The 26,990-nt window shown below is 37.8% G+C and overlaps 4 protein-coding genes across 10 annotated transcripts; 2 read left to right on the top strand and 2 right to left on the bottom strand.

Moving 5' to 3' along the window:
- Nucleotides 1-1,247: 1,247 nt before the first annotated feature.
- On the top strand, nucleotides 1,248-1,867 carry LOC147482892 (uncharacterized). Its single transcript, XM_086579445.1, has 2 exons — nucleotides 1,248-1,407; nucleotides 1,512-1,867. Exons 1-2 carry the CDS (start codon nucleotides 1,248-1,250, stop codon nucleotides 1,865-1,867), a joined length of 516 nt encoding a protein of 171 aa, XP_086435571.1.
- A 4,712-nt stretch (nucleotides 1,868-6,579) lies between these two features.
- Nucleotides 6,580-11,139, bottom strand: LOC147482891 (putative calcium-binding protein CML48). The gene is made up of 5 exons (XM_086581533.1): nucleotides 10,493-11,139; nucleotides 10,376-10,422; nucleotides 7,176-7,351; nucleotides 7,064-7,082; nucleotides 6,580-6,942 (listed from the first exon to the last, which is right to left on the bottom strand). The coding sequence occupies exons 1-5, from the start codon at nucleotides 11,001-11,003 to the stop codon at nucleotides 6,838-6,840; spliced, it is 858 nt and encodes a 285-aa protein (XP_086437659.1). The 5' UTR covers nucleotides 11,004-11,139; the 3' UTR covers nucleotides 6,580-6,837.
- Nucleotides 11,140-11,403: 264 nt separating this feature from the next.
- LOC147482890 (heme-binding-like protein At3g10130, chloroplastic) lies at nucleotides 11,404-14,926 on the bottom strand. 2 transcript variants are annotated; one of them, XR_015206999.1, is made up of 8 exons: nucleotides 14,532-14,926; nucleotides 14,346-14,432; nucleotides 14,203-14,273; nucleotides 13,043-13,144; nucleotides 12,830-12,934; nucleotides 12,509-12,645; nucleotides 11,843-11,952; nucleotides 11,404-11,776 (listed from the first exon to the last, which is right to left on the bottom strand). XR_015206999.1 is itself a non-coding variant. In XM_086581535.1 (8 exons), exons 1-8 carry the CDS (start codon nucleotides 14,731-14,733, stop codon nucleotides 11,702-11,704), a joined length of 882 nt encoding a protein of 293 aa, XP_086437661.1. In that variant the 5' UTR covers nucleotides 14,734-14,881; the 3' UTR covers nucleotides 11,404-11,701. The 2 variants fall into 2 exon arrangements, 1 of the variants encoding a protein (XP_086437661.1); XM_086581535.1 differs by having other exon boundaries at nucleotides 12,509-12,638; nucleotides 14,532-14,881.
- Nucleotides 14,927-15,626: 700 nt separating this feature from the next.
- On the top strand, nucleotides 15,627-25,740 carry LOC147482889 (Iron-sulfur cluster biosynthesis family protein). Of its 6 annotated transcripts, none has more exons than XR_015206998.1 (14): nucleotides 15,627-16,070; nucleotides 16,881-16,988; nucleotides 17,088-17,194; nucleotides 17,426-17,509; nucleotides 18,350-18,422; nucleotides 18,520-18,585; nucleotides 19,335-19,424; nucleotides 20,128-20,196; nucleotides 22,290-22,432; nucleotides 22,517-22,603; nucleotides 22,696-22,756; nucleotides 22,865-23,008; nucleotides 23,694-23,956; nucleotides 25,476-25,740. XR_015206998.1 is itself a non-coding variant. In XM_086581528.1 (13 exons), exons 1-13 carry the CDS (start codon nucleotides 15,732-15,734, stop codon nucleotides 23,835-23,837), a joined length of 1,515 nt encoding a protein of 504 aa, XP_086437654.1. In that variant the 5' UTR covers nucleotides 15,627-15,731; the 3' UTR covers nucleotides 23,838-24,229. The 6 variants fall into 6 exon arrangements, 4 of the variants coding, with proteins under 4 accessions (XP_086437654.1, XP_086437653.1, XP_086437651.1 ...); XR_015206997.1 differs by having other exon boundaries at nucleotides 22,693-22,756; XM_086581528.1 differs by lacking the exon at nucleotides 25,476-25,740 and having other exon boundaries at nucleotides 20,131-20,196; nucleotides 22,693-22,756; nucleotides 23,694-24,229.
- The last annotated feature ends 1,250 nt before the right edge of the window (nucleotides 25,741-26,990 follow it).

Raw genomic sequence — 26,990 nt, 5'->3', positions numbered from 1 at the left:
TTATTTTAGTAACTTTTATGGGGTTTTGAGTCATGAAGACTAAAAAAAATAAAAATAAAAAAGTAAACAAATGAGTATTTTTACTTCTAATTTTCTGTGCTATTTTTTTTTATATATTTTTAATATATAGAAAAACGAGGGGTCGAATAAATAGTGAATGTGCGTGGACGTAGGGACATTTTGGTCATTTTATATTTTATTATTATTATTTTAACATTTTAGGGGCAAAATAGTAATTTAGTGTTTATAAAAAAAAAAAAAAAAAAAAAAATTGTGGATCCCACGTGGGTACCATGTGCACAGTAACTAGTATATATATATATATATACTATGTCCAAAGGAAGTATGTTCCTTGCAGGGCTGCCAAGTAAAATGGAGTTGAATTTTCAAAATAAAGGTTGAAGTTTCTTGACTAGATAAATAAAGACCGCAACTATTTTTATTACTTTCCTCCACATTTCTTTTCGTTATACGTGTATATAGTCGACCTGATTTTAGACAATATTAGTAACTATCATATGGACATAGTGGAGATCGAGACTTCCTTGTTTCTAATTGGCATATATACATGAATTTTAACATGATATTGCGCGCTGTCTCATTGCGTGGATTATATATTTTTATGGATGCAATGCTCTTGTCCCATCCAGCCTTCTCTTTCGGCTATGGATGCAATGCTCTTGTCCCAAACCCCCACTTACGAAGAAATTCAATAAGTGGTGTTTATGATGAACCCGGACAGCTCTCCAGGGCCAGATGGATTCTCAGGGGGCTTCTACCATGCTTGTTGGTCTATTATTAGGATCGATGTGTGTTTTGCTATACAGTCCTTTTTTGTTGATCCAAGAATCCCACAAGGTTTCAACTCTAACTTCTTGTCACTCATCCCGAAGGAGAGAAACGCGGTCAAACTGATCCATTTCAGGCCAATATGTTTGAGTAACTTCAACATGAAGATTATTTCTAAGATCCTCCAAGTTAGACTAAATAAGTTCATTGGGGGGATCATATCTCCACAGCAAGCAGGTTTTATTCGGGGAGAAGTGTGCACTCCAATATAGGGCTTGCATCGAAAATGGTGAATGAGTGGATATAAGCAGATTTGGAGGAATGTGGTGATGAAGATTGATATCTCTCAAGCCTTCGATACTCTAAGTTGGGAATTCTTATTTCAAGTTCTCGCTTGATTTGGTTTCCCAATTAGATTCATCAACTGGATTCACTTGTATTCTAAAAGTCGGCCTAAAATGTCGGTCCTTATCAATGGTGGGCCTTGCGGCTTCTTTTCAGGTGGAAAGGGTCTAAAGGCAAGGAGATCCCTTATCACCGCTCCTCTTTGCATTAGTGAAGAGGTTCCGAGTAGAAATATCCTAGAATTGAGAAACAAGAGACCTGGTAGGATCGATGGTGATTAACGAGGGGCGATGGGGCCTTCACACCTACTCTTTTGGCGGACGACATAATCATCTTTGCGAATGGTAAGATCCGAGAAATTTTGAGACATATTTCAGATTTGCTTTTTAGATACCAACAAACAAGCAGGCGGTTTCTCAACAAGGCTAAATGCAAGCTCATCTTGGGTGGCATCACACTTGCGCGGAGAAGGGCTATATCTGAGGAGTTTGGTATAGCAGAAGGGGCTCTTCCAGAGAAATATTTGGGTGTACCGTTGTCGAAAGGAAGAGTTACTAGAGCAGGGGTTCACATACTGCTTGATAAAATCAGATCGAAAATGGCCAATTGGAGGGGAAGGCTACTATCCTTTCAAGGGAGAAGCATCATGATCAAGGCAGTGCTTTCCAGTATACCTATACATAACATGGCTTTGTACAAATGGCCAGCGAGTATCATTAAAGAAGCGGAGTGAGCTATGAGAAACTTCTTGTGGTCAGGGGATTCGAGTAAAAAGATGGCAATCACAGTGAAATGGGAACAGGTTTGTAAACCAGTTGAGGAAGGAGGCTTGGGGATAAAAAAGCTTAAAGAAATTAACCTTGCCATGTTGATGAAACTTGCCTGGAACTTTAAATGTGGTTCGGATGATTTTGCAAAGTTCATGCGACTCAAGTACCTAACGACGGATGGAGCCCAAATTGGTTACCACAAGTACTCTTCCATTTGGCCTGGGATCAGGAGAGCCCTGAATGATATCGATTCAAGAAGCCAATGGGTAGTGGGGTCAGGCAGTAGGATTGATTTTTGGAGGGACAGATGGGCAGGCACACGCTCGATCCAGGAAGCACTCCATCTTACCGACAAAGGAACTTCGAGAGTCGCTCCTCTAGAGTAAAAGCGCTATCATTGGTAACGGTCACATATATTGCCCACCTGCTATCCTAGAGTGATACAAAAAGTCGGGTCTAAGCATTAACGACATGAAGAGGTGAGGAGGATACACTAATATGGCTACCGAAGTTAAAGGGTGATTTTCTACAGCCTCGGCTTTTGAAGCTATTAGAAATAAAGGAGTAAGGGTTCATTGGCATGGAGTTGTTTGGAATCGCTTTACTCATCCCAAGCTAGCGGCTAACGCTTTGAAACTTTATAGTGGAAGAGCAAATGACAGATTTAGCAACTAAGAAGAAGGGCATCGGCTAAGCGTCAAAATGTAAGCTATGTGGACAAAAGAAGAGGACTGAACCATCTCTTGTGGCAATGTGATTTTGCCGATAAGACTTGGAATTGGTGGCGGGGAAAGTTCAAATTGAGCAAGCTTTAGAAACAGGCAGAGATGCAATAAGTCGGTCCCAACAAGTGAGTCCCTTTCTGAAACGGTTGTGGGACGGTGGCGATTTAGTGGTGGCATGGTTGCTATTTGGAAAGTTAGAAATAGAGCGACTTTGAAGGAAGAACTCCCACACTTCAAGATTGTTTCAATCGGATTGAAAAGAGATCCATATTGCGGCTACTCTCGACGACTCACACCCATAACTCTTTACAAGAACTGGAGATTACCGAACTTGGGGATTGAGCATGAGACCCACAAGTAGCCAGAGGGTCCATGAGGGCATTTTTTCGCCCCGCCTATGGTCGATCAAAATTAATACCGATGGTGCCGCTAAAAGGTAATCCAGTCGCGGGTGGGGTATGAGTCGACCTTTAGGGATCGGGGATGGGAATTTTTACGCTAATTAAGTGGAAAAGGGGTCGGGCGAAGCTACAAGTTATTAGGCGAGAGCATTGGTATCTTGGAAAGTGTGGAAATCGCTATTGAGAAAGGATGGTGAATGTGTGGGTGGAATCGGATCGCGACTCTGCGGTTTCGCTTACACTTCAATTCAATGCCGTGGCGATGATGAATACGGATGGCGTAATTGCATGAAGAGACTACATTTCTTTTACCTCTCTCACATATGGAGGGAAGGGAATACCGTGGTGGATGCCATAGCCAAAAAAGCCTCAAACCTAGAGAAAGATCAGTTAATTGTTTGTAATGAGAAACCCCCATGGATTCATAAATGGGAGGTGCCTTATCAAACCTTTACGCGATTTGCTTGAACCAAGTAGATTAGGGGGAGTGATGTCCTGTTAATGTACTTGTATAATCCTTTTCTTTAATAGAATTTTTAACTTACTTAGCAAAAAAAAGGATTATATATTTTTATGACTTCACCTTGGACCATATTATCATCAAGAAGACTTTGTTAAACTATTACGAAAAAAAAGAAAGAAAATAAGCAATAATGAAATTGTTAGAAATGGTTGGAGAATGTAGAAGTGCCCGATATAAAAGTTACGTCAAAGTTTTATATTAACATAATTCAAGGTTAATCAGGTCCTCACCATGGTTTGATCAACGCTGCAGGGACCGCTCTATCCTATAGCCAAATAAGCAACTGTTTAGGGCCCGCAGCCCAAGGCCCCCAATATAATTTAGCTCACTATTATTTTTCAGCCCATTATTTTAACGGTTTATAACGTTTTAAAATGGAAATTAGAAAATTAAATTAGTTCTAAAACCCTTCGTTTCCTCGTTCTATTCTACGTTTTCATCGCCCTTCTCCAACCAAAAAACTCTTCCCATCCATTAGTATTCGGATTTTGTTTAGGGCCCCCAAATATCTTGAGCCTCTCCTGTCAAGCTGGTTATGTCTCATATATGCCAAATGCTTCGACATGTTCGGGTTGATTACTAGAACAACTTATAAACACTTAAAACCTCCTTATTTTAGTAACTTTTATGGGGTTTATATATATATATATATATATATCCTTATTGGTCATTTCATTCAGAAGTTCTATGAGAGGCTCGTCATATCTGTCCACAAAGGTTGACTGCCGCACACGGCAATTTCTAATTGGTACGGTGACTTCATCAAAATCATCCACACTTCTTGATAGTGATGGGGAACATCTTTGGTCACTTTTCGTCAAGAGTTCTATTATATTAGAAATTAGCTCAAGCCTATGCAAATCCGAAATTGTCCTTCATTGATGGCTACTAATATTGCCTAGGATCTGCTCCTCACTTAATGCGACGTAAAAGAAGAAATGTTGAGGAAACTCATGTGACTGAATAATAGACCACCAACTGACGAAAATTTAGTCAATAAAAGCCACTCTCTATTCCAAATTTTACTTGGCAACCAAGAAAACATAGAAATGTAGTGCTATAAATATAGACTTTTGTGTCTGTATTGAAAGGGCAAGAACACAGTTGATCATACTTAATTAGTAAATAAACTAATCTTTCTCAGCTCTCTCAAGCTAATCTCAATGGCCATTTCCTCTAGTTTATTGAGCTGCTTTATTGGTTCTAGCCGAGTCTCGTCAGAAGAGAAAGTTAGCACTCAGGTGAATAAATCAAATGGAAGTGAAGTTGTAAATTCCACAAATGGATTGAAGAAGGTCAAAAGTAAAGCTCCCATTCTGGTGTCCTACTTCCCAATTGGATCATCACTTTCACGTTTATAGTAAGCAATCACGCAATCAAGCGAGACAGTTTTTCTTTATTGCATTTGCTGATTGAAATTCCCCATGGATGCTCATATTTCTTGAATTTTAGACTAGAAAGTGGTGTTCTTTCATATGGAAATCACTCCCATGCTACTTTTTCATACTTAATCTATATTATTTTTCTGCCCGTTCAATGGACCATTTTTGTTTTGTACTTTTTTTTTTGTAATTAATTTATATATCCTAAATATGTATCAATTGTGATTGTTGAACGTGAAGTAGTCGAAAACAGAGTGTTATTGTTGAATGCTACTATGTCAGTCAATGGCTAAAAATATTTGATAATACAGGCATATAGCCTAGTCACTCAGTCGCTCTACAAAGGCGCTGCAAAGGAGTTCTTAGTGCAAAACTGCAAATACAACCATCTTTTCATGCAAAATGACTATTGCTGTGTAATCGAGCAATGATTTCAAAGTCCTCTTTAAAGTGAATTACAGGATCAATCGGGAAATGTTCCCCGTTTTTTCCCTATTCAGATCAAGATAGGAGATCGTCTGCCGATTTACTCGTCAAAATATTGTTCCTATCCCTCAATTAGCCCTAGCAACTCCTGTTTTGTCAAGCTACAAAAACAGGATCCAACCAACATTCTGCCTATTTAGGCCAAGCACAGCTCGGGCTGATCTGGTCTAGGTTTCATGAAAATTTATTGAAACTGCAGTAGTTTTACTAGTATTAACTTACCATTGCCTGCTAGAACTCCACTTTTCCAATAGGGCCGATAACCTTGTTTCTCTAGGTAACCCGTGTATTCCACGGTCCCCACCATAAAAAAAAAAAAGAGAGATAACCTTGTTTCTCTAGGCCAGTAACACCTGATAAAAGAAAACACGAATTTAAAAGGGTACCCAATTTAAAATTGTAACATTGCCTTTTGTGTTATGTATAATCTTCAGCATTCCATATTCTTAATGATGTTTAACCGCACCAAACTGCAGCTTCTTGTCTAGGACTCTAAGCAACTTTGGAAGACTAGACATGACTGCGAAGATATTAGCATTGTGTAGTCAACATATCACTGCCAGCTAAAAAATGGAGTAACAATGGTTGGGTCTTGTTACCAAAAAAAACAGTAGTTGGGTCCAACTGTCTAAGAATCAGAAATTTGATTATAGTACTCAAATTGGCTGTTATCGTATAACCTAAACCTTATGGTTGTTTTTTCAATCAACTGAGTGCTAGGCCGGCCACTCGGCCAGCTCTTGTGCAGCAATTAAGAGATGTCCTGTAAATGCCATTTGTGAGTTCTAGTCTTTGGAAACGGTCTCGAGAACTCAGGTACTCCTTTATGAAACATTAAAACACATCAATCCAGAGAACATACAACGAAATGTAAAGGATGCGCATATATACAAGGCAAATACCATACAAGGTTCACTAGGGAGAGCAACTTAGCCAGCACTCAGCAGCATATCAAATTCAGCAGGTTTAGAACAGATACAGTAATTTGTCTTTCACTGAAAGACTCCTGCTATCTTCCAGGCCTTATACCGTGGTTATCTGCTCTACTTGCGAGGAAATACATGAGCAATCATATGATTGACATTCATCATGTTTGGATTGTTTTAAATCAACACCCACCATTACCCAAGATTCGAAATTCTAATTAATTCCCAAATATGTAAATCGCAGAAATAACCTGCAATCTAAATCATTGTCCTTCGAATAGTTTTGTTCAGAATACAAGAATATCAATTAGTTTAGGTATTTCATAAACATATACAACAATCATCAACAGTAACTTTCACTAATTTACACAAAGCCCCTATATTTTAACTCTTCACCAAAAGAAAAGAGCAAAAACCTAATCCGTCAAAGAAACACGAAAGAAAAGATGACAGGACCAATAGTGCACAAAGAAAAGGTTGTCAAAAGAATTCACGGTACAATAAATGGGATGACTATGGTCATGAAAGTATTATAATCGAGTGTTGCTGATCCAGTGTAACGCGTATCTTTCTCCTTAAACTTCTCTGTCAAACCCTGTAAGAACACAAGAAGGTAACAACCGTTAACAGTTGTACAGTAGCCCCACATATGTAAGAAATATAGTCCCTAACACTCCTTTCAAAAAGTTGTTGTTTATACAAATTTATTGTTTCACCTTTACAATCATCCCACACCTGTACATCCAAACAAAATATATCAGCAAAGCAGTCACATAAAAAGTGTCGCTAAATTTTATGCACTACAAGAACAGGATAACAATAACTTACTCTACAAAGCTGTCAAAATTTAGTTCACCCCTCCTGCCACTTCCATCATCGTACTTTGATATCAGAACTTGGAGGACAGAATGTGGTACTGCATATCCTAGACTGTAAAGAGCATCCCGCAGTTCCGTTGTGTCGATTTTTCCACTGCGGTCTTTGTCAAATCTCTCGAATATGGCCTAAGAAAGTGAACAAATTAAAATAGTGAATACCAAATATCATAAGAGTACACTTTCAACAGAGCACATTAATAGAAAGGGTGGCGAGGAGGTTGCACACATCAGTTTATAATTTATGTTATAACCCTATATTAAGATGTTCAAGATAGAATTGCTCTTAAAACTTCTTTTAGTTGGAAAAGTTCAGATATCTATCTAATCAGAATTCAGAAGGATAACGATCACGTTACCGTTTGCAAATAAAGATACCTTGGATTAGGAATATCAGTCCACAATAGCCATGACACCCAGCTTTCAACCAAGTAGAGACTACCTTAAAATGTAATGTATATCATTTACCACCGCATGATATTTTTTTCTCAGCTGTTTTGGAGTTAATATAATGCCTTAATCCGAGTCAACAACCATTCACCACCTATTGTTGCCCTCCTAGTGTGCAATATATAGATATTTGACAGTCCATCTATAGTCTAAAGTCTAAAAACTGCTCAGAAGCTAACAGTATATACTAGTAACTTCTCTTAGCACACATCCTTTAAGTAAATTAAAAAAAAACACTCATTATACCGATCACCGACAGTCCAACACACTACAATAAACATGACGTTTACCCTTGTTCCAATTTACTAATAGTCAAGGGGCGACTCAAGAAATCCCATTCTCCAACTTTTTATACAGCACTTTGTCCTTAGTAATTAACATGACTACTCAAGGCTACCACCTTAGCACAGTTAATTCTTTTTTCTAATATGTAGTCTTATAAAAACGTCAATCAATAAAGATTCACACATGATAACAAAATGCTTTTCAGAAACAATCATTCTAAATCAATATACTTAGAGTTTACCAACCATATGAAGTTATGAACTAGAAGTCCTGTCCAAGGATGGACTGTTCCTAAACGGACATGGGAGAGAACCAAGCAATTTCAGTGAATTGTGAGTAATTTTCATAGGTGGTAGGTCCCGCAGGTCAACACCCAAAAATAAGGAAAAAAAAAAGAGAAAAAAAATATATGGAAAGAAAAATATCTAGTAACATATGGGATTTACAATTCTTCTCTAACACACTTCGGTATTTCGCCGTCTCCCACCTTTCTTCCCAGTAATAGTTTCTCCCAAAAAAAAATAAAAAAATCATGCACTCATTTTAAACTAACAATTGTCTCTCTCGATATCTATTACGGACTCAATCTCTTTCTCTCTCACTTTCTTTGTATTCTTTATTTTTTTTTCCCTAGCCCAACCTTTGGGTATCTTTGCACTCTGGTATTCAAATGGAAAATGAGGAATTCAAAGTACTACATAGTGAGTGGTGTTGGGAAAATACTTAAGGTTATATTCTCCAAGTATCTTTAATATCTAACCTAAAAATAGGGATACTAGTTGAAAAAGAGACGCTAGTTGATTCTAAATTTTTTTACAACGCTTAAGCGAAAGAAGCTGGGTTTAGTATTCGAAGTTGGTTGGAAAAGAAGAAAGATAGGAATACATTTATTACAAGTAAGGAACATATTCACTAACAGCAGACATTGACACAAAAAGGCGTCGAGGTAACTCAAAAGAAGATTATATAACAAAAATTGTAGTACGGAGGTTAGCATCTAGTGCGTTTGTGGTCAGTGTATTTATTGAACAATTCAATTTTACTGGAGTGCAAGAGTAGAGCATATTGGTTTTATACGAAAAGATTTACATAGCCTTCGTATGGATAAACGTAATGAGATGAAAGGGTATGATGGAGATATGTTTCACAAGTATTTAAAATTGGAAGAAACTAAAAGTCTTTCATTCACTTTTAAGATTGAGGCAGAAGATGAAATGATGAACGAAGAATAAATAATTGTAAGCTCGTTAGACGTCATATCGGTCCAAAAACACTTACAATGGGTAATTCTTCGTTCATCATCTACAATCTTAAAGGGGATATGAAAGATTTTTACTTTGCCCCTATTTTAAATACTCATGAAACATAGCTCCTTCATGCCTCTTCATCTCATTACACTCATCCCTACGAATGTAATTTAAATCTCTTTATGTAGAATTCCCCAAAATGCACTCCAAGACTGAATTGTTGATGTGATGCTATTAATACCAATTTAAGTTGTTGACTTAAGCATATTTGTGCACCAGAAACTCCACGATGAGATATTAGAAGGTGAATTCTTGTGGGGTTGCCAACTGGTGGCTATGCCCCTCAATGAATCCAATGAATACACTGACTACAAACACACCAGATGCTTACTTCCGTACTGCAATTTTTTGCTACAATATCTTTTTGAATTGTCTCGATGTTTTTTTGTGTCACTATCCGCTATTAGTAAACATTTTCTTTGCTTGTAACAAACGTACTCATTTCTCATTATATTCTTATGATATCGTCATCTTTTTTCCTCTCCGACCAACATTGAATACTAAATCCAGTTTCTTTTGCATAACCATTGCAAAAAAAAAAATTAGAATCAACTAGTGACTCAAAATCTTGACCTTTTATGGGCATGACATTACAACACTTGGGGAATATAGACCTCAGTATTTACCCCACTAACTTCCTCATTTTCCATTTGAATACCAAACAATTGCGAGGATACCTAAAGGTTAGGCTAGGAAAAAAAACCAATAATAAAAAGAGATAGAGAGAAAGAAATTGAGTCCATAATAAAGAAAAGATCGCCACGAGAGAAAATTGCAAGTTTAAAATGAGAGCATGAATATATATTTTTTGGGGAGAAAACAGTGTTAGGGAAGAAAGCTGGAAGACAAACTGCCAAAGTGTGTTGGAGAAGAATTTCAAATATCGTATTTTACATTTTTACTGACTAGATTTTCCCCCCCTCTTTTTTATTATTTTTGGGTGTTGACCTGCGGGAAATTTGCTCACAATTCACGAGCTGGCTTGTTTGTCTCTCATGTCGTCCGTCACTGTATGAACTAGTACACCTTTCACAAAAAGTCCAGATTGACACCACTACCCTAACATTGGTTTTTGAACTCAATACTAAAACAACCAAGTATAAGCACTTACACGCCATTCTCCAAGACACTTCCACAATGCAGAAAATTCCTTAGGTCCTGAAAACAAAGCCATTAAACATAGGGGGAAAAAACATTACCATAAACAAATCAAGAAGACTAAACTCACCCATTTTAGAAGGCTCCATTGGATTTCTAAAAAGAAACATAAGTAACTGAACAGTTCTAATACTAAACTTCTGATACCCAAAAGAAAGTGCTTCTTGCAACTCTCTCTCATCAATAAACCCACTCCTATCCTTATCAACCATTTGAAAACTCCTAATAACTTCTGGATCTGTTCCAGCTGCAAAATTCCCTCCATAACTTGGCCCAGAAGAATACCCATACACCGACGGTGGTGGTTGGGACTGTGAGTAATTGGGCTGTCCCGGCCCATGAGACTTGTACAGAGAAGAGGATGTGGGTTCTTGCCCGTAAGTGGATCCATATGAAGACGATGGTGGCCCATGACCCGCTTGTGGCTGGGAGTAATTGGGCTTTCCCGACCCGTGAGACTTGTAAGGAGAAGAAGAGGGTTGGTGGGTTGGAGGAGAAAGTGGTTCTTGTCCGTAATTATCGGGTAACGTGGGTGCTGATGGTGCGTAGTTTTGAGAGGTGTATCTATTGAAAGAATCCATTGATTGATATAAATTTTTTTGGAGATGGAATCTAGAATTGGGGGGGTTTTGACTTTTGAGAGGTGGTATTACTGAAGAAACCGTTCCTCAGGTGTCAGTTTCAAATGTTACCTTTTTTTTTTTTTGCTGATGATATAACTATATAAGAAACAGTAAGAACAGATTTATTGGTCCACGTAACCGTGTCGGCCGCATTATTAGCCGCGTGTACATCCTATTTACGGCTGTTATAGAAACTGGAAAAAGGAAATCAAATTGGTCTCTGTTGTCGTGGACTGATTCCCAATAATTGTGGCCTACTAAATGGTCCTAGTGGAAGGATGTTATTGGATCTTTTGACATTTTTCATCTTTCAATCTATATATAGAGTTACAAACGAAATGTTGGTAGATCCATAGAATTGATAAATTCTAGCCATTATCATGACTCTGCAACATTAATACATTAAAAATTATCGAACTATTTTGGATTTTCAGTTTTCACGTAGATTATATTGAATACAAATCAACATATAAGAACATAAGCACGCCAGCTACAGTAAAGAGCTCCTTCAGTTCACCCCCTGCCCTGGGCATGGTACTTATGTACATAGATACATCCCAACTTATTGAGTCTAAGTGTGTTGTATGCATTTTCTTATGTATCTTTAGTGTATCAAATTGGGGATGAGGCACTTGATATTTGTACAGGTGAGGCCCCTAGTCTTGCTTCCGTTCAACTTCCAGTGCAATCTCATTGCGACGTGTAAATGGAAGTGTAAATGGAGGATTGTACTGCAAAATGGCATTCTGTCATACATATGATAATATACAATTTGACAGTAGGACGTGTGATCTCACCTGTGCAACCTCCACCAGGGCACCCTCTTTTACTTCGAATTGCATATCACTTCTTAAAGCATCCCTTAACTTTACTTCTCGACTTTTAACTTCTCTATCTGTAACAAAACCTGTAGCAATCGGAAAAGGAGATCTGTCACACTCTAAAATTACAGTAATTCAAAATAGCATTTCCTAACTTTACTTCTTGGCGTATCTTGCATGGAATGTTTCTCATGTGTTGAGTACAAAATTCTTCAGAGTGGTTTTTGATTCTTGAAGACAACATAGTGTCATCATAAGAAAATGTTAGTGTTCTCTATGCATATCTAAATTATAAATTATACAGGAACTAGACATGAAGATAGGTAAATATCATTGGATATATATTCTGAATTTATAATGTCCAAGTTCTGCTGCACACTAATGACCTTACAATGAATCAGATTAAATCAAGCATTTGAATTGTAAGTTTCGATAAGAACAAACATTTGTCAGAAGCTGCACACTAAAAACTTGTGGCAGTAATTACATGAAACAACCTTTATTTCTCTTATATATATTCTGGTTCTTTTATCAATTAAATGGAAAGACAGAGGATAATGTTTCTCGTAGATACTGAGCATGAAGGGTTAGGATGTAGATCTGTTTCCAGGGTGCTATTTATGGAAAAGAATAACAACAAACCCGAAAATGCAGCAACTGCAACAATTTTCTTGGGGACTTCTTGAATCCTCACAGAGGGATCCTTGGGTAGCGGCAAGATGGCGCCATACTTGGAAGGCATGACAAATGACATCTTCCAGTTTTTTTTGATCTCCCGACTTAATAACAAAACCAAAACAGATAATGAGTAGAATGTAGTACAACAAAAGCAGACAGTTGAATTATCCATATGTTAGACAATGCTATTAAGAGTATGTATGAGCAGGGAAAGTATTTATTTAACTACTGCAAAGAAATTAGGATCTTCCCTAAAATTCATAATGCCAGGCAATAAGTCAATACCTGCTTTGTTATCACAGGTGTTGTCATCTCCATTTTCTCGCCATTCAACTCAGCTTTCCGAGTAATGACAGGAGTAGTCATCTCCATTTTGTCGCTTGCATTATTCTGTGAATATCACAAGGTTCAGATTCAGCATAAAGTTGTGATGTACACAGTACACCTCTAATGATATAATTCAACTTTGTTTTTCTCTTCGGGGAATTGTTATCATACCTTACCGAAAAGATATTCAGCTAAGACATTGAAACCTTGAGATGAGCCACCGAAATCAAATCCATCCTGCCCAGGCATTGTTGTTTCCGCTACAAAGTAAGGCTGTTCAATAATGCAATCCACTGTTGAGTGTTTGTTCATGAATATTGGAACTTCAAACTTGAATCAAAATATTGTCAAACAACAAACAAGAAGAAAATCTCAAGAGGATTGAGTTGTTAGGATTTTGAGCCTACAAACAATCACGCTGAGCAAACATGGATTACACAATGCAAGACTTTTCTACTTTGAAGGCTGCAGGACTTTAAACAATATCAAAAGAATCCGAAAGATTATCAAGTGTCATTGGAACTCTCTACCGGCTGGTATAATCAAGCTTAACAATGTTGCACGTTCAAGAGGAAATCCCAGAATTGCAGGTTGGGGGTACTAATGAGGGTTCACAATGGAACTACATACTCTAGGGACATATATTGGGGGCCTATAACAAAAGCTATAGAGATGGTATGGACGAAAATATGGGTAGAGTCTGACTCCAGACCAGCTGTAAGAGCATTTCAGACAAACTTGGTTCACTAGAAGGTCAAGACTCAGTGGGTGGCAATCAAAGCAAAACTGACTGGATCATCTTCGCAAGTACTCGGAGAGAAGTGAATTCTGGCACCGACCACTGTGCCAAGACAGGAGCTACACTACCAAGAGGAGTGAACCATTGGTCATTGGTGGAACAAGAAAGCAGATTTTTTTATTAAGAGTTCAGAACCCCACACTAGGCGGCACTACAAGGAACTCATATATGTTAACACTCCCCTTCAGCGGGATACGCTGTAAATACACATGTAGAAAGACTGGACATCTTCACTGGTAGGAGTTGAACCCGAGACACCTCTCAGAAACCAAGTGGTTCTGATACCATGTTAAATTGCCAATTTCTCCATAAGCTCGAAGTTATGTGAATGGTCAATTCTATTAATATATTAGAGGCTCATATATGTCAACAGGCTCAATAAAATGGGGCTGCAAACTAGTCGCACCTCAAACATATTGAATGCATTCATGTTCCCGTCTTCCCAACATGATCGCCTTGTTATCAGGTTTAAGAGGAGCAAATATGCAAGAGGAACTCTTGATTAAGTGGAAAGAAGATAAATATATGATACCTCAACTTCTCTAATTTCGTACTGTTCTGTTCGCCTCAATACAGTAAACTTCACAGTTTCAAGATCAGGTACTACATAAACAAAAACAGTATTACGAAAAACGCATACAGATAATTGAACACAGATCAAATGCTAGAAACTACCTGACATCAAGGCTTCCTCCAAATTAGAACTTTGAAATCTCCGCGGAAAAAGATACTTCGCAGATTCATTAGCCAACTCTAATAAAACTGCATAAAGAAACACATAACATCATTCAGAAAAGCTTCATAAGCAAATTTAAAGAGTCACAAGCAAAAATGCTTGGGTTTTATTATATGAACATTTACGTCTCTGCGAAACAGATGAAGCTTGAGAAGCTAAGGCAAATACAAGAGAGATTCTAGCTTCATCCGCTGATATCTTTCTCTTAGAAGCCACAACACTTCTGTTCGTGGCCATTGCTGTAATAGTAGAAGTTTTTCTGGGGACCAAGAATGTCGTACCCTTGAATACTGATTGAGAAGTTGTCCAAGTTTTGCACAGAAGCATTGCTTCTCTCTCTCTCTCTTGTTTAGTGGAAGTTAATTATGATTACAGGACTGACTGTATGTCAGAGAGATTTGCTATCTGAAGTTGTGCTTCTGGAAACTCTGCACACAGAAGAAATGTAGGCCACTCGTTTACTAGAGGAGGGAAAGAGTCAAAGAGTTGCACCAATTGCAATTTCAATGTTTTATGTCCCAACTGTTGTTGTGTTTAGTGCTGACATGTTTGATGTTGCTATTGCAACTCAGGTACATGAATTGGTTTCATTTCACATCTGGAGTTTTTGAGACCTGAACCATTATTGTTGGTTCAAAATTTTACATTAATTTTCTTGCTACCTTTCCAAATTATAAGCTCTACTTTGAGTTTGAGTGTAGTTCTGAATACCAGGTTTCAACAATTCTACTGAGTTCTTACCAATTTTCTTTTGGATACAAATTACTTGCATAAACATTACATACGTCACCAAAAAACAGACTATTTTGTGTTAATGATGTGAAAATAAAATGCCTTCTTAAACGTATGTTCTCTAGTCTTTAGCACGACAAAACCAGGGGCCTGATATGATAGCAATTGGAAAATCAGGATCCAATATCTCATTTTTTACATTTTTTGGATTCTTACATTTTTAGCGCTTGAGGCTCTGGTAACTTGAGATGTCAAACATCGAACACAAACTTGAGCTTAATTTGACAAAATTCAAATTCACTACACTCAGACAATCAGTACGTGAGCTTAGGCAAATTCAAAAAATATGTGAATAAAGGTTTCTAGCCCAATTTATTGTAAACTCATTGGGTCCAAGGCCCAGACCGTTGTAAACTTCCGATATATATCGGTGCAATTGAAAATGTCAAACTGTCAAAATGTCAAACTCATTTCGCTATTTGAGTCATCACTGCAATCCTGAACGACAAATCTTGAATGCAAGCCACATACGAAAAACAAACAGAACAGAAGAAGAGCGTCAAATGTCGAATACCTAAACTACCCCTCCAGTCATGATGGCTTCAATGGCCACCTGTTTCTCTATAACCCCAAAATTTTACCACACTTTAAAAAAACCCTCATCTCCAATCCACTTACGAAACCGGCTAAAACGAGTTTCAGTACCTAGTATAAGAGCAGCAGGTGTAGATATTGGAACAGCAATAAAACCAGGTAGCCGAGTTGAAACAGATAGTTTACCTACGGATGTTAGGACACGTGCGATGGATGCTGTTGATTCTTTTGGTGGGAGAGTTACTATTGGTGATGTTTCTAGTAAAGCTGGTTTAAAATTAGACCAGTCTCAAAAAGCTTTACAGGCTCTTGCTTCTGATACTGCTGGCTTTCTAGAGGTAGACAATGTAACCTTTCATTGCACTAAACTTATAATGATTCAGTGAAATATACAGCTTGTTTAACGCTACTCATTCTGTCATATATCTACATGTTTAAAACTTCCTCCCTGGGGCATTTTCTCCTCTTTGCATCTTTCATATTACAATTTCACATTGGATTGTGTGAGTAATAATTTTGAACTCCCTAAGATTGATTTTCTGGAAGGATTTGAATGATTAAGAAGCCACTTTTCACTGATTTTGATCTTGTTTTCGTCCTTCAAAAAAAAAAAATCGCAATAAGGACAAAGTAAACAAAGAAAAGAATAGTTATCACTTGTTTTACATATGGTAACAACACTCTTTCCTGTCATTATACTACTAGTATACTGCATTGCAGTGGGGCAATCAGCTTCTTCCTTGTGCCAATTTCTAGTTCTGTAGAGATTATTGCGTGGGGTGATTTCTAGTTTTGGGTGAAAGAGAGAGAGAGAGAGTGGGGTAGATGAGAAAATAAGGAAGAGGAGAGCAGTGAAATGAGTGGCGGAAGAGAGGAAAGAGCAAAAAAAGTTGTGAGAGAGGGGGGTATACAGACAGACAGTGACCAAACGTCATTTCACCCCCCTTTCCAAACCCACCTCAAGAGTTCGCTCACGCTCACGGATTATAGCTATCTTGCGGTACCTAAATCTTTTGCGCTTCATATGTTTACAACTTGATATTTTTTATAATGCACAATATGTTTTTTTCCAATTTTTGTTTTTTTTAGCAATTATGTACTCTCTCTTGATTTCGTGACTGCAATCTTTTTTAAGATGGTATTTACAGGTTTCAGATGAAGGCGATGTTCTATATGTGTTTCCGAAGGATTATCGCTCTAGGCTTGCAGCGAAATCTTTTAGGATGAAGATTGAGCCTTTGCTAGAGAAGTCTAAGGTATTATACTTGTTGATTTGCTATGAAATTTCTATTCCATCCAAAACTTCATCACATTTATGTAAGGAGATGTATAGATGCTAATACTATGTTTTACAGTCTGCAGCTGAGTATGTAATAAGAGTCTCTTTTGGAACAGCACTTATTGCTTCAATCGTTATTGTTTACACCACAATTATTGCTCTTCTTTCAAGTAGTAGTAGAAGGTACTTCTTTTTCGATGTTGTTTCTTCAGCACTCTATCTACTTTTCTTATTGTGCATGATAATTATATATTCTTCTGACAAATTAATATTTACTACCTAACGTATCATAGAAAGAATAGTAGATTTGACACTTCTATTTTCACGACGTTTTGTTACAGTACATGACCTATACTAGATCCAATTTTGACAGTAATTATATGACCTTACTTGGCTTTTTCTCCCTTGTAACAGTGACGAAGACAATCGTGGAAGGCGTGGAGGCAGATCATATGATTCTGGGTTTACTTTCTTCTTCCGTCCAACTGATTTGTTTTGGTAACAACTTTGTTTAGATACTTATTTATTTCTTTGTTAAAAAAAAACCCAGTTAAGTTACGATTTTCATTAGAACAAATAGGCCGAGGAAAACTTAAAGTGCAAGAAATAAGGGAAAACCAAAATGAAAAGGACATCCTCAAAAAATCCACCCTACAAGCACCTCAATGGCTCAATCAATGATCTTTGTACGTAATACCCCCGCCCCACACACACATCATTGCAGAGTGGAAAGCAATTTAATAAATATATAAGATCTGGTTGGTCCTGTCTTGAATCTGTAGTCATTGCCTTGCTCTTTAGTATGTGATTCATTTCCTAGACTCTATCACCATTTGTGGCATGCCATAAAAAAATGGGATTATTTAATGAGATGCTGAGTCATGTCTGGTCATTTTTATTTTTGGATCTTATTATCAGTAACTAAGTATCAGACATCACCAGTCCTTTGGTCTTTTTCTCTTTTGTCTATTCAACAAGAAATGGAACTGGCTGAAAAACCATATCCTTATCTTCTTTATTTTCTTCTTCTTTTTTCCAGTACCCTTAATTTATTGGTTACCAAAAAAGTACCACCTTCTTTTTACCTATTGGTGAAAAACTGCACTCACGTGGACCATTCAGCAATGAATTTTAATTGTTGGTATACTGACCACCATTAGCTTGTTAGAGACGATTGAAATGTAAAAAAGAAGTTAGACTTGGAACCCAACTCTGGGAGTGAATAATCTTGTCTAACTTTGAAAACTGGCATCTCCTCTCAAATGCGCAACATCACTGGACATGGAAGGATTTTTACTTTTCATATTGTTTTGCCTTACGAATGTGTACACTGTTTAGGTTTTGGGATCCCTACTATTATAAAAGGCGGCAGACAAAAAGTGATGACAATGGGATGAATTTTATTGAATCAGTACGTGACAAAGTTCACTTGTCCGTTTACCTTCAGGTCTATGTTTCCAAAGTTGTAAATCCTTTTTTTCAATTAGTAATGCCTATGCTGTTTGTAGGTTTTCTCATTTGTATTTGGTGATGGGGATCCAAACCAAGGAATAGAAGAAGAGAGGTGGAAATTGGTAAATAGCTCTACTCCGTGTTATTGCTTATTGTAGCCTCTTCTGTGTACTATCTAAAACTTAGTGTCTTTATTTCCACCATTTAATAAGCACACAGCTTTAAGATTCCGAGTATTAACTGAGATAACGGATTTTGGTACGTGGACTCTAGTAGTATAACAGTCTCAATGAATCACAGAACTTAATACAGAAACATAGACAAACACATTGAAGATAACTAACAAGAACAATCCACAGAAAACAAAAAAGAAAAAGAAAAATATTGAATCTCCATTAAAACTCAATGAATCAATGATGAAGCAAATACTACAAGGGTTCTGTTTGATTGAAATTTAAGCCCAAAATTTTCTATTGGTTAAAATTTAAACTCTTTAACACAAAACTAAAATCCAAAAGGAAATAACTGCAATTAGAGAAACACCGGATCTAGAATGATTCTTCCACACCCAGACAATGTTAAGTCTCTGTCCAATAATTTTTCGGATTAGTTAAAGCTGAGTATAGTCTGTGGGCGTTAATGGTCATATTTTGGTATAAGTCACAACCCATAGGCCCAAAGTTGTAGACCTAGTAAATGATTTTTAATATTTTTGGGTGGTCCACCTCCCTTGACTTTGGCTGCCCCATACTCAAAACTATAGTATATTATTGAGACTTAAGTGCTCGTGGCAGAATTCTATAATAGTCCATACACTAAACTGTACAGTAGTCAAGTATTAATAACTATTGTTTTTTTAACTTCTTTGCAGATTGGTGAATACATAGCTTCGAATGGGGGTGTTGTCTCTGCAGAAGAGCTTGCTCCCTATCTTGATGTACCGTCAAAAGATGAAACTATGGTATGTGATCTTGATCAATGTTTCGTACTGCAGTAACATATATATAATCAAATTTTCAGTTCGTAAGGTCGTAATGTTTCTTTTTTTCTTAAAGCATTTGTTAATCATGTATATCACTCATCCCTCATCTCACACACACACATCTGAAAGTCTTCTTTTTTTCTTTTTTTCAAAATTAATCTGTGTCTTATTGGTTAAAAAAGTGTGGAGAGAGACTTGCAGGTACAAGCTAGAAATGGAAAAGAAAAAGAAGAAAGAGAAACTAGGTTACACCAGACATCTACCTTAAGTCCTTGCAAGGAATATACCCTCCTTTCATTATGCTGAGAAGTCAACATCCAAAGCAAGGCTTTGATGTGGCATACTGAAGACTCTAGTTAAATTATATTTTATCTATTGAGTAAGAGGAGGAGGAAATCTGAAGAAGAGAGAAGAGAATATACGCCCTTAATTTGTTTCAGCCTTCTCTTACACATCTATATATTATATAGGAAAATGATAGGGCTTATCCTAAAAGGAATCTCAGATCGGGGGCGACCACGGCAAGCAACATGGGGAAGTAATGTTGGGCTGGGCCAAGGCCCTTAGGCGCCCTCGGAAATATCCCTTTGAACTCTTTTGAAAATGTTTTTTCTTATGATTATACTGCAAATAATTTCGTCATTTTTTTGTTTTTCTTCAACTTTTACATCTGATGTTACAGCAGGACGATGAATCATATATTTTACCCGTGCTGTTACGGTTTGATGGGCAACCAGAAGTAGATGAAGAGGTGTGTTTAGATTTTTAGTACTTCTGGATAATATGACATGTGGTACTGAACATACAACTCTAGCCGTCCATGTTTTTCCATGAACAGGGTGCTTTGTCTTAGTTTATATCTCATACATTGAATTAGCACTGTCATTTATTCTTTCTCTTCTTAGTAGAACTTTATTCTTTATGATAATGTTAGTCATGCTATGATCAGGAACAAGCTGTAGTACAATTTTATAAGGTTCCCCGCTTGAAGGAAATAATGTGTGTTCTCTTAGTTACGTGGTATATTATAAAAAAGAACAGCGTATCTCACATAGTTTTGAAATGGTATACAAACTTTTTTCACGTCAATCCGATATACGTGCTTTTGATTTCCTTTCCTCAATCAAGGAATCCGTTAAGATGCCGTGGACATAAAATAGCCCTGGCAACTTTATTCCAGATGTGAGGAAGGAGTAGAGTAAGGTCTGACTTCTCATAAAACTGAGCAGCTAACTTCCTACCATTCCTAACCAAGGAATAGAGTGAGGGACTCACAAGTGCAACATTTTCATATTTTTCAAAAAAAAATCTGCTTATTACACGGTTAGAAATATTTTTAGTTGGAAGTAAGTTATCCAAATCAAACCAGCAGGCATGTGGGAAGCACATGCTTCTTCCCCCATCAGCTCTTAGTCTTCTCAGTCTTCACCACCATCACCACATTCATTACCAACACCACCATCTCCACCACCATCACCATCTTTACTCCATCTTCGTTTCAACTACCACCATCTTCATTTCAACTACCACCACCTCCAACTACAATATTGCAAAAAGAATCTTAGAATCCTAAACTTGCTTTCAAAACCCAAAAATTAATTTTACCATTACTATCATCGCAGTCATCCTAGATTACTAACCATAAACACTTTGACACACACATTTGATCTCCACATATTTTGATGAACAGTCCCAGATTTGTTGCATTTTGTTAACATGTTTAATATTTCTTTCTTTGTTGTAAGCTTCTAGTATTTTTATCTGGATTTCTTTCTATAATTGCTCTTTTTTTTTTCTTTAACGATTGATATACTCGTCCAAGAAATATGTCAGGTGAAACTTGTCACGTTCAACCAACCACATATTTTTTTGGGCAGTATAGTGAAATATCACATTCACTAACCACGTCTTACATTTACCAAATTATGATGTCAGACCTTAATGGTTGTTTGAACCATATCTCCAGCAAGATTTCTGTTATACCCTCAAACTAATTGAGGGAGAACATGGACTTGTTTAGAGGGATCTGTTTCATGATAATGTATTTGATTGCCAATCCACTTTTAGATAGAAATCTTCCTCTAGTGCCTTCTTAAGGGGACATTTCATCATGAGTGGTGAGATGGCAATTGATAAGTGAGATATAGGTCCCTATCTAGTTTGGATGCCTTAGAGCATCTTTAATGGTGCAAGCTAAAAAACACCTAATTTTTTTATCAAACCAAATACCAAATCACTCAAACACCAAACATCTTCAGTCCAAGCATCAAAGATTCAACACCAAACCACACTGCTTTGGATAAACTGCGCGTCCAATCCCATGCTGTTTTTGGAAAACCGTGCCATTAATCCCAAACTGGAAGGCCCAAGCCCACTCTGCTTTTAGTAAGCCACGTGAAAAACCATGTGGGCCTGAACTTTAAGCCCACACAGCTTTCTTAAAACCGCGCACATAAGCCCACAGAGGAGCCCAAAGCACACGCAGTGTTCGAAAAGCTGCACGGGTTTTTTAAAAACCGCCTGGGACATTTGGTTAAGCATCAAACCAAACACCAAATGAATTGGTTTGATGTTGAAATGAATTGGTGTCTCCACTAAAGATGGTTTTTAACCAAATTTTCAAGAATTTGGTGTTTGGACAGGAATTGGTGTCTCCATTAAAGATGCTCTTACTTTCCATGTCGATGCCTGGACACCCCCTCTCTTACTCCTAATGCTATGCTAGCTCTCATTGATGTATCTTTTAGTTAACGACAAAAAAGTGTGATCATGGAATTGTTTTAATCTGGATTACACTGCACATGACGAACCACATTCTTACAAATTACATATGCTGTATGACAGGGAAATATTCTGTATCGTTTTCCTTCGCTACAGAGAACAGCTTCATCTCAGAGGAGTCGAAGGAAAGAATATGTTGGGAAAAGATGGACTGATTTCGTTGGAGGAGTTGATAAAATTTTCAAGGAGAACAAATGGCAATTCAGGTTTTGCATGTCCCAGAATGATCAGTGTTTAAATAATGTAGTGTAGCTCGTTAGCTCTTCTAAACCGTTTTTGCAATTTGACAGTAAAACAAAGAACACAGAGAAAGCGATGGTTATTGGTTTGGGAGGGCTCAATCTCTTTGGGGTTATTATTCTTGGGACCATGTTAAAGTATGGTTCTGCTGCGTTAACTTTTCTTACTGGCTCAACTTTATGCTACATCTAGGCTCTAACACATCTTCATTATCTTCCATCTGAAGTAGTACTGCAATTGCGCCAAGTGGATTTATTTCATTTGTTGCCGACATATTTCCTCTGCTACAGGTGAAATTGGATATATCTGAACATGTAGAAATCTAAAAAAATATATTTCATTTTGTGTTTGGTTTAGCCTTTTCCTTTTACAAATCTAAATATAGAAAGTGAATGCAGATTTATGCTGGCTCCTTCTTCGCTTTTCCTCTAGTCCGATGGTTCCTTCTTCAGAAGTCAAATGCTGAAATTGAAAAGAGGAACAAGGCAAGACAACAGCGAGCTCAATTACTTGAATCACCAGATCTGTCTTTGAGAAAGAAGGTATTTATCTGAAAAAAAAAACGTTGCACTCTTTATTTCCCTTTTCAAATCCCCAAGGTCTGGTCCCTTAGTTATGGTGGAGGGATGGAAAAGGTCAGGTTTGACCTGAGATTCAACCCAATCAGAATCTAATCTTAACAGGTTACGATTCCTCAAGTGAATAGGATAGAAAAAGGGGTAAAGAGAAAATTAGATTCCAATGAACTAATTATCTCGGAGGTTTTCTGTTATATTCTAAAAATACCTTTTGTAAAGATATCGAATTGTAACTATAATATCACTCATCTTAGCTCTCTCTTAATTCCTTTTCTTGCAGCCCTTCAAAAATTATAATTTGATTAATTTCCATTTGTTTTATATTTTTTTGTGCAAACAAACAGTAAGTATTATTTGTTATGTGATTCAATCGAATCCTGACCCCAAATGAAAGTAGTTAATGATGGTTGTAGTCTAGGACTCTAGGGTCAGAGTTGGATCCATACCTGTTTAAATGATATAGATCTAGTCAGATCAAACTCATTTCCGTCCTGTATTTGAGTGTCATAATGATAACAGTTTAGGAAGAAAGAAAAGAAGCCTATCGGCAACAACCATAATTGTTTCATATGTTCATTGCACCTGATGTTATTCCATATGCATACATTTTTGTGGCCCTAATTAGCTTATACTTTTTAAATGGATTCAGCTTCTAAGTGCTCGAGACATGGCCCAAAAGACAGTCATTGGGCAAGACCGAATTGTGTACAGTACGGAAAAAGACTTGTACGATCAAGACTATGATGCTCGCGAGTGGGATCAGAGGTTTCGGGAGCTAGAGAAATCGGATTGAGAATAAGCCACAATCTCTTAAGCAACTGACATTTGTCTGATGAGATAAAATTAACAAGTGCATTCAAATGGAGATATAGAAGCATATCAGAGAGTTAAAGTGTGATTTCCTCTCAAAAGGTATACTGTATTATAACAATTATACTGATTTCTGTTAGTGTATTATAGATTTTACCAAATTGCAATACAACCTGCTACAGGAATAGGGACTAGGAGGTGAGAATACCCAGCTGTAATCTGAGTAATGTTATTTCCTTGCACAAATTAAAGGAAAACCGGATCCAAAATGAGGATTTGTGGTCATGATTTGATTATTGAGAAAAGGGTAACACAGGAATTTTCATTGTGAACCCAATCAGCCATAATGATCACCATGTAAATTTTTTACAGGCCTGAGCTAAGTGTACTTCATCATATTACTACATCTTTTGTATCTCTAGTGTGCTCCTATAGAGGCATAACCAAATTAGAGTCGCAAGAAAATCGTTAAAAAAAAATTGTACTGTTATTGTTATGATTGACATTGTTGACTCTTTTGTCATTTTTATGTAGCTTGCTAGTCACGAATAGCGAATATATAGGAAAGCTTTAAGATAAATCATCAATGTGCTCCCAAGTCTGTTCTGGGAACTCCATTGCCTAGGTTCTTTTCAGCTAGCAATTATATAAACGTAATGTATATTTTTTTATTTTTTTTATCGATATTACTCAAGTAGATAGAGGTACAAGCCTATAGAACAGATTTTGTTCAGGGTCGTAATTTAGATAGAATTTAACTCCGAACTATATTTGAAAGACCAATATAATCATGCTGCGGAAAGAGCTACTCAATTAACTCTCAAGGGCTTAAGCTACAGAACTTGTGGAATTATAGAATATTGTCTTGATAATTGATTTTGTTTAGGATAAAATTGTCAAGGAATTCAGCCGCAGCCTACTATTATAGGTTTTTACCTGCGTCGCCTAAGGTAGTAGTGATCGATGTTAAACATGTCTAATTCTCTTGGAAGCTATTCACTTCTTCAGTTTAGGGAAAATAAGATAAGAGTTCAACATGTGTGACGCTTTGCGTTTTGGAAGTTAATTGCTGTGGGAAAAACGGGAGATGCTATGGCTAATTTTATGCTATATGGCTTAAAGACGCAATGAAGCTCTGTGAAATATATGTACATATTGAAGGTGCACGTTATTGTTGATTGAGTCTGAGATTGGTGTCTCTTGGATAAGGGTGGAATTTGAGCCGAGGGTTTGGAGCTCGGCTTGGGCTTGGCTCGTTTAATCTCGGCTCGAGCTCGCTCGTTTACTATATGAGCCGAGCTCAAGCTCAAATAAAAGCTCGTGTGACAAATGAGCTTGATGAAGCTCGGCTCGTTTAGTTCAAATAGCATATTTATAGTGTAAAATAACCTTGGGCTCGGAGCTCGGCTTGGGCTCGGCTCGTTTAAGCTCGGCTCAAGCTCACTCGTTTAACTATATGAGCCGAGCTCGAGCTCAATTTAAAGCTCGTGTAATTAGCGAGCCGAGCTTGAGCATGGTAAAGCTCGGCTTGTTTAGCTCGAATTCCACCCTTACTCTTGGAAGGCTTTGTTATTATTCCAAATTGTCGTTGTTTTCATGCATACTATGTCTTGGATTACAGGTGGCATGTGGGAAAGAAAAGAAGTCCCCAAAATGGATATCAGATGCAGGTTGTCGTGATGGAGTTTCATTTTTTCAGTGAAAGTAGTTGTAGATGTGTTTGGTTAAGTAACGTAATGAAAAGTGATGAGACAAAAGAAGATGACATTAGGCCTACTTTCTCGTTGAACCTCATCTATTTTTCCGTCTGTTCTGATTCTCACTGTGTTGAACTTGAATCTGTAAAGTAAAAGTAAACAAGTGAGAAAAAAACTGACTTTGTTACTTGTTGCCGAGTACCTGGACGTGATTAGTCATTTGTCTTCATGTCTGTACTACTGCGCTAGTGTTCCTTGTAAAACTTTCCATGTGTAATGTGTTCCTTGAAAACTTGAATTAGAAACGTGATGAACATGAAACATCAGTTGGCCCACAGTCCACAATGGGGAATAATCATAGTATTTCAAGCAATTACATGAAGGTTGTAAAGGTGTGGTGTGATATTCCCTTACAAAGAGTCTCTGGGGGACTGGTATGGATGGATGGGTGAGACCGAGTTCGGCTTTGAGAGCTTAAAGCTATTTTACGATCTTAACGGGTTCTTGGGGTCAGAGTAGAATCAGGTCTGGCGTAGTTCATAGGAGAGGTATTTATAGAGATTGAAAGTGTATCCTAACCCTCCACGTGTAAAGGATGTCACCAATGTGGGGTGTGGATCATGGGAGCACGTGAGAAATATCTACATAGGTCCGGCGTGATGATGAGAAGTGGCGATGCGGGCAAAGTAATGTGCGGCGTGACCCGATGGACAAATCGGGGATGAGTGCAAGTACACCCCGGTCATGATTGCTTATGGATGGAGTGGGTGGTCCCGCGGCGGCGTAGTTCGCATGATGTTGCGATGTCGTGGCGCGATGTTGGTTCATGGATGCGACACGAGACCATAGGTCGGTGTATTAGTTCCACCATGTTAAGCGTCTTTGGATAGAGAATATCACTCCCCTACGGCCCTCTCGGTAGGTTGTGATAACGACCTGGCGAGAGAAACGGCACGCTGGCGTACTATGTGATAGGTGGGAATCGCCCACGATCGGTGTAGAAACGACTAGTGTTAACCGCGTGAGCTAGTTGGTGCGATCGTGTGACGTGTGCGGCAAAAGACGCGAGGATCTGGCGATTCGCAGAGAAGAAAATGTGGCGCACCGTTTTTTCGGGATGTGAAAAGACAAGACAGTTGTTTGGAAGTCGTGGGCGGCTAGGGCTAGGATGTAATCATAATGCCTTGGAAACTGGAGGGGCGGTTGTTCAAAAATTTTTACTTGCTTTTGAGACTTCACTTGATGCGGTAGAGAGAACTTCATTAGCGCATCAATCTTCAGGTTAGTTCTCTGCTATTTTTGAACCCGTTTCCCTTGTTTGGTGCTAAGGCTGCGGTACGCCGGGCATGTTCCCTCAACCGCCGCTCCCGAGGATAAACATGTGGTTCTTTGCTCCGTGATGCCGATTACATCTTCCGGTGAGAATTTGTTTTGTGTTT

The sequence above is a fragment of the Coptis chinensis genome, chromosome 8, assembly GCF_015680905.1.
Source record: "Coptis chinensis isolate HL-2020 chromosome 8, ASM1568090v1, whole genome shotgun sequence".
Classification (NCBI taxonomy): Eukaryota; Viridiplantae; Streptophyta; class Magnoliopsida; order Ranunculales; family Ranunculaceae; genus Coptis; species Coptis chinensis.
This window is presented reverse-complemented; position numbering and strand designations above follow the sequence as displayed.

Coding starts and splice junctions, on each gene's coding strand:
- LOC147482890 (XM_086581535.1), bottom strand. CDS start 14,733: ATGCTTCTGTGCAAAACTTGGACAACTTCTCAATCAGTATTCAAGGGT. Junction 14,274..14,345: donor GGAGGAAGCCTTGATGTCAG/GTAGTTTCTAGC, acceptor TTGTTTATGTAG/TACCTGATCTTGAAACTGTG. Junction 13,145..14,202: donor ACGAAATTAGAGAAGTTGAG/GTATCATATATT, acceptor ATTATTGAACAG/CCTTACTTTGTAGCGGAAAC.
- LOC147482892 (XM_086579445.1), top strand. CDS start 1,248: ATGTCGGTCCTTATCAATGGTGGGCCTTGCGGCTTCTTTTCAGGTGGA. Junction 1,408..1,511: donor GAGACCTGGTAGGATCGATG/GTGATTAACGAG, acceptor GACATATTTCAG/ATTTGCTTTTTAGATACCAA.
- LOC147482891 (XM_086581533.1), bottom strand. CDS start 11,003: ATGGATTCTTTCAATAGATACACCTCTCAAAACTACGCACCATCAGCA. Junction 10,423..10,492: donor AATGGAGCCTTCTAAAATGG/GTGAGTTTAGTC, acceptor CTTTGTTTTCAG/GACCTAAGGAATTTTCTGCA. Junction 7,352..10,375: donor AGTGTCTTGGAGAATGGCGT/GTAAGTGCTTAT, acceptor TCACTTTCTTAG/GCCATATTCGAGAGATTTGA.
- LOC147482889 (XM_086581525.1), top strand. CDS start 15,732: ATGATGGCTTCAATGGCCACCTGTTTCTCTATAACCCCAAAATTTTAC. Junction 17,195..17,425: donor CTTTCAAGTAGTAGTAGAAG/GTACTTCTTTTT, acceptor CCCTTGTAACAG/TGACGAAGACAATCGTGGAA. Junction 22,433..22,516: donor GAGAACAAATGGCAATTCAG/GTTTTGCATGTC, acceptor GCAATTTGACAG/TAAAACAAAGAACACAGAGA.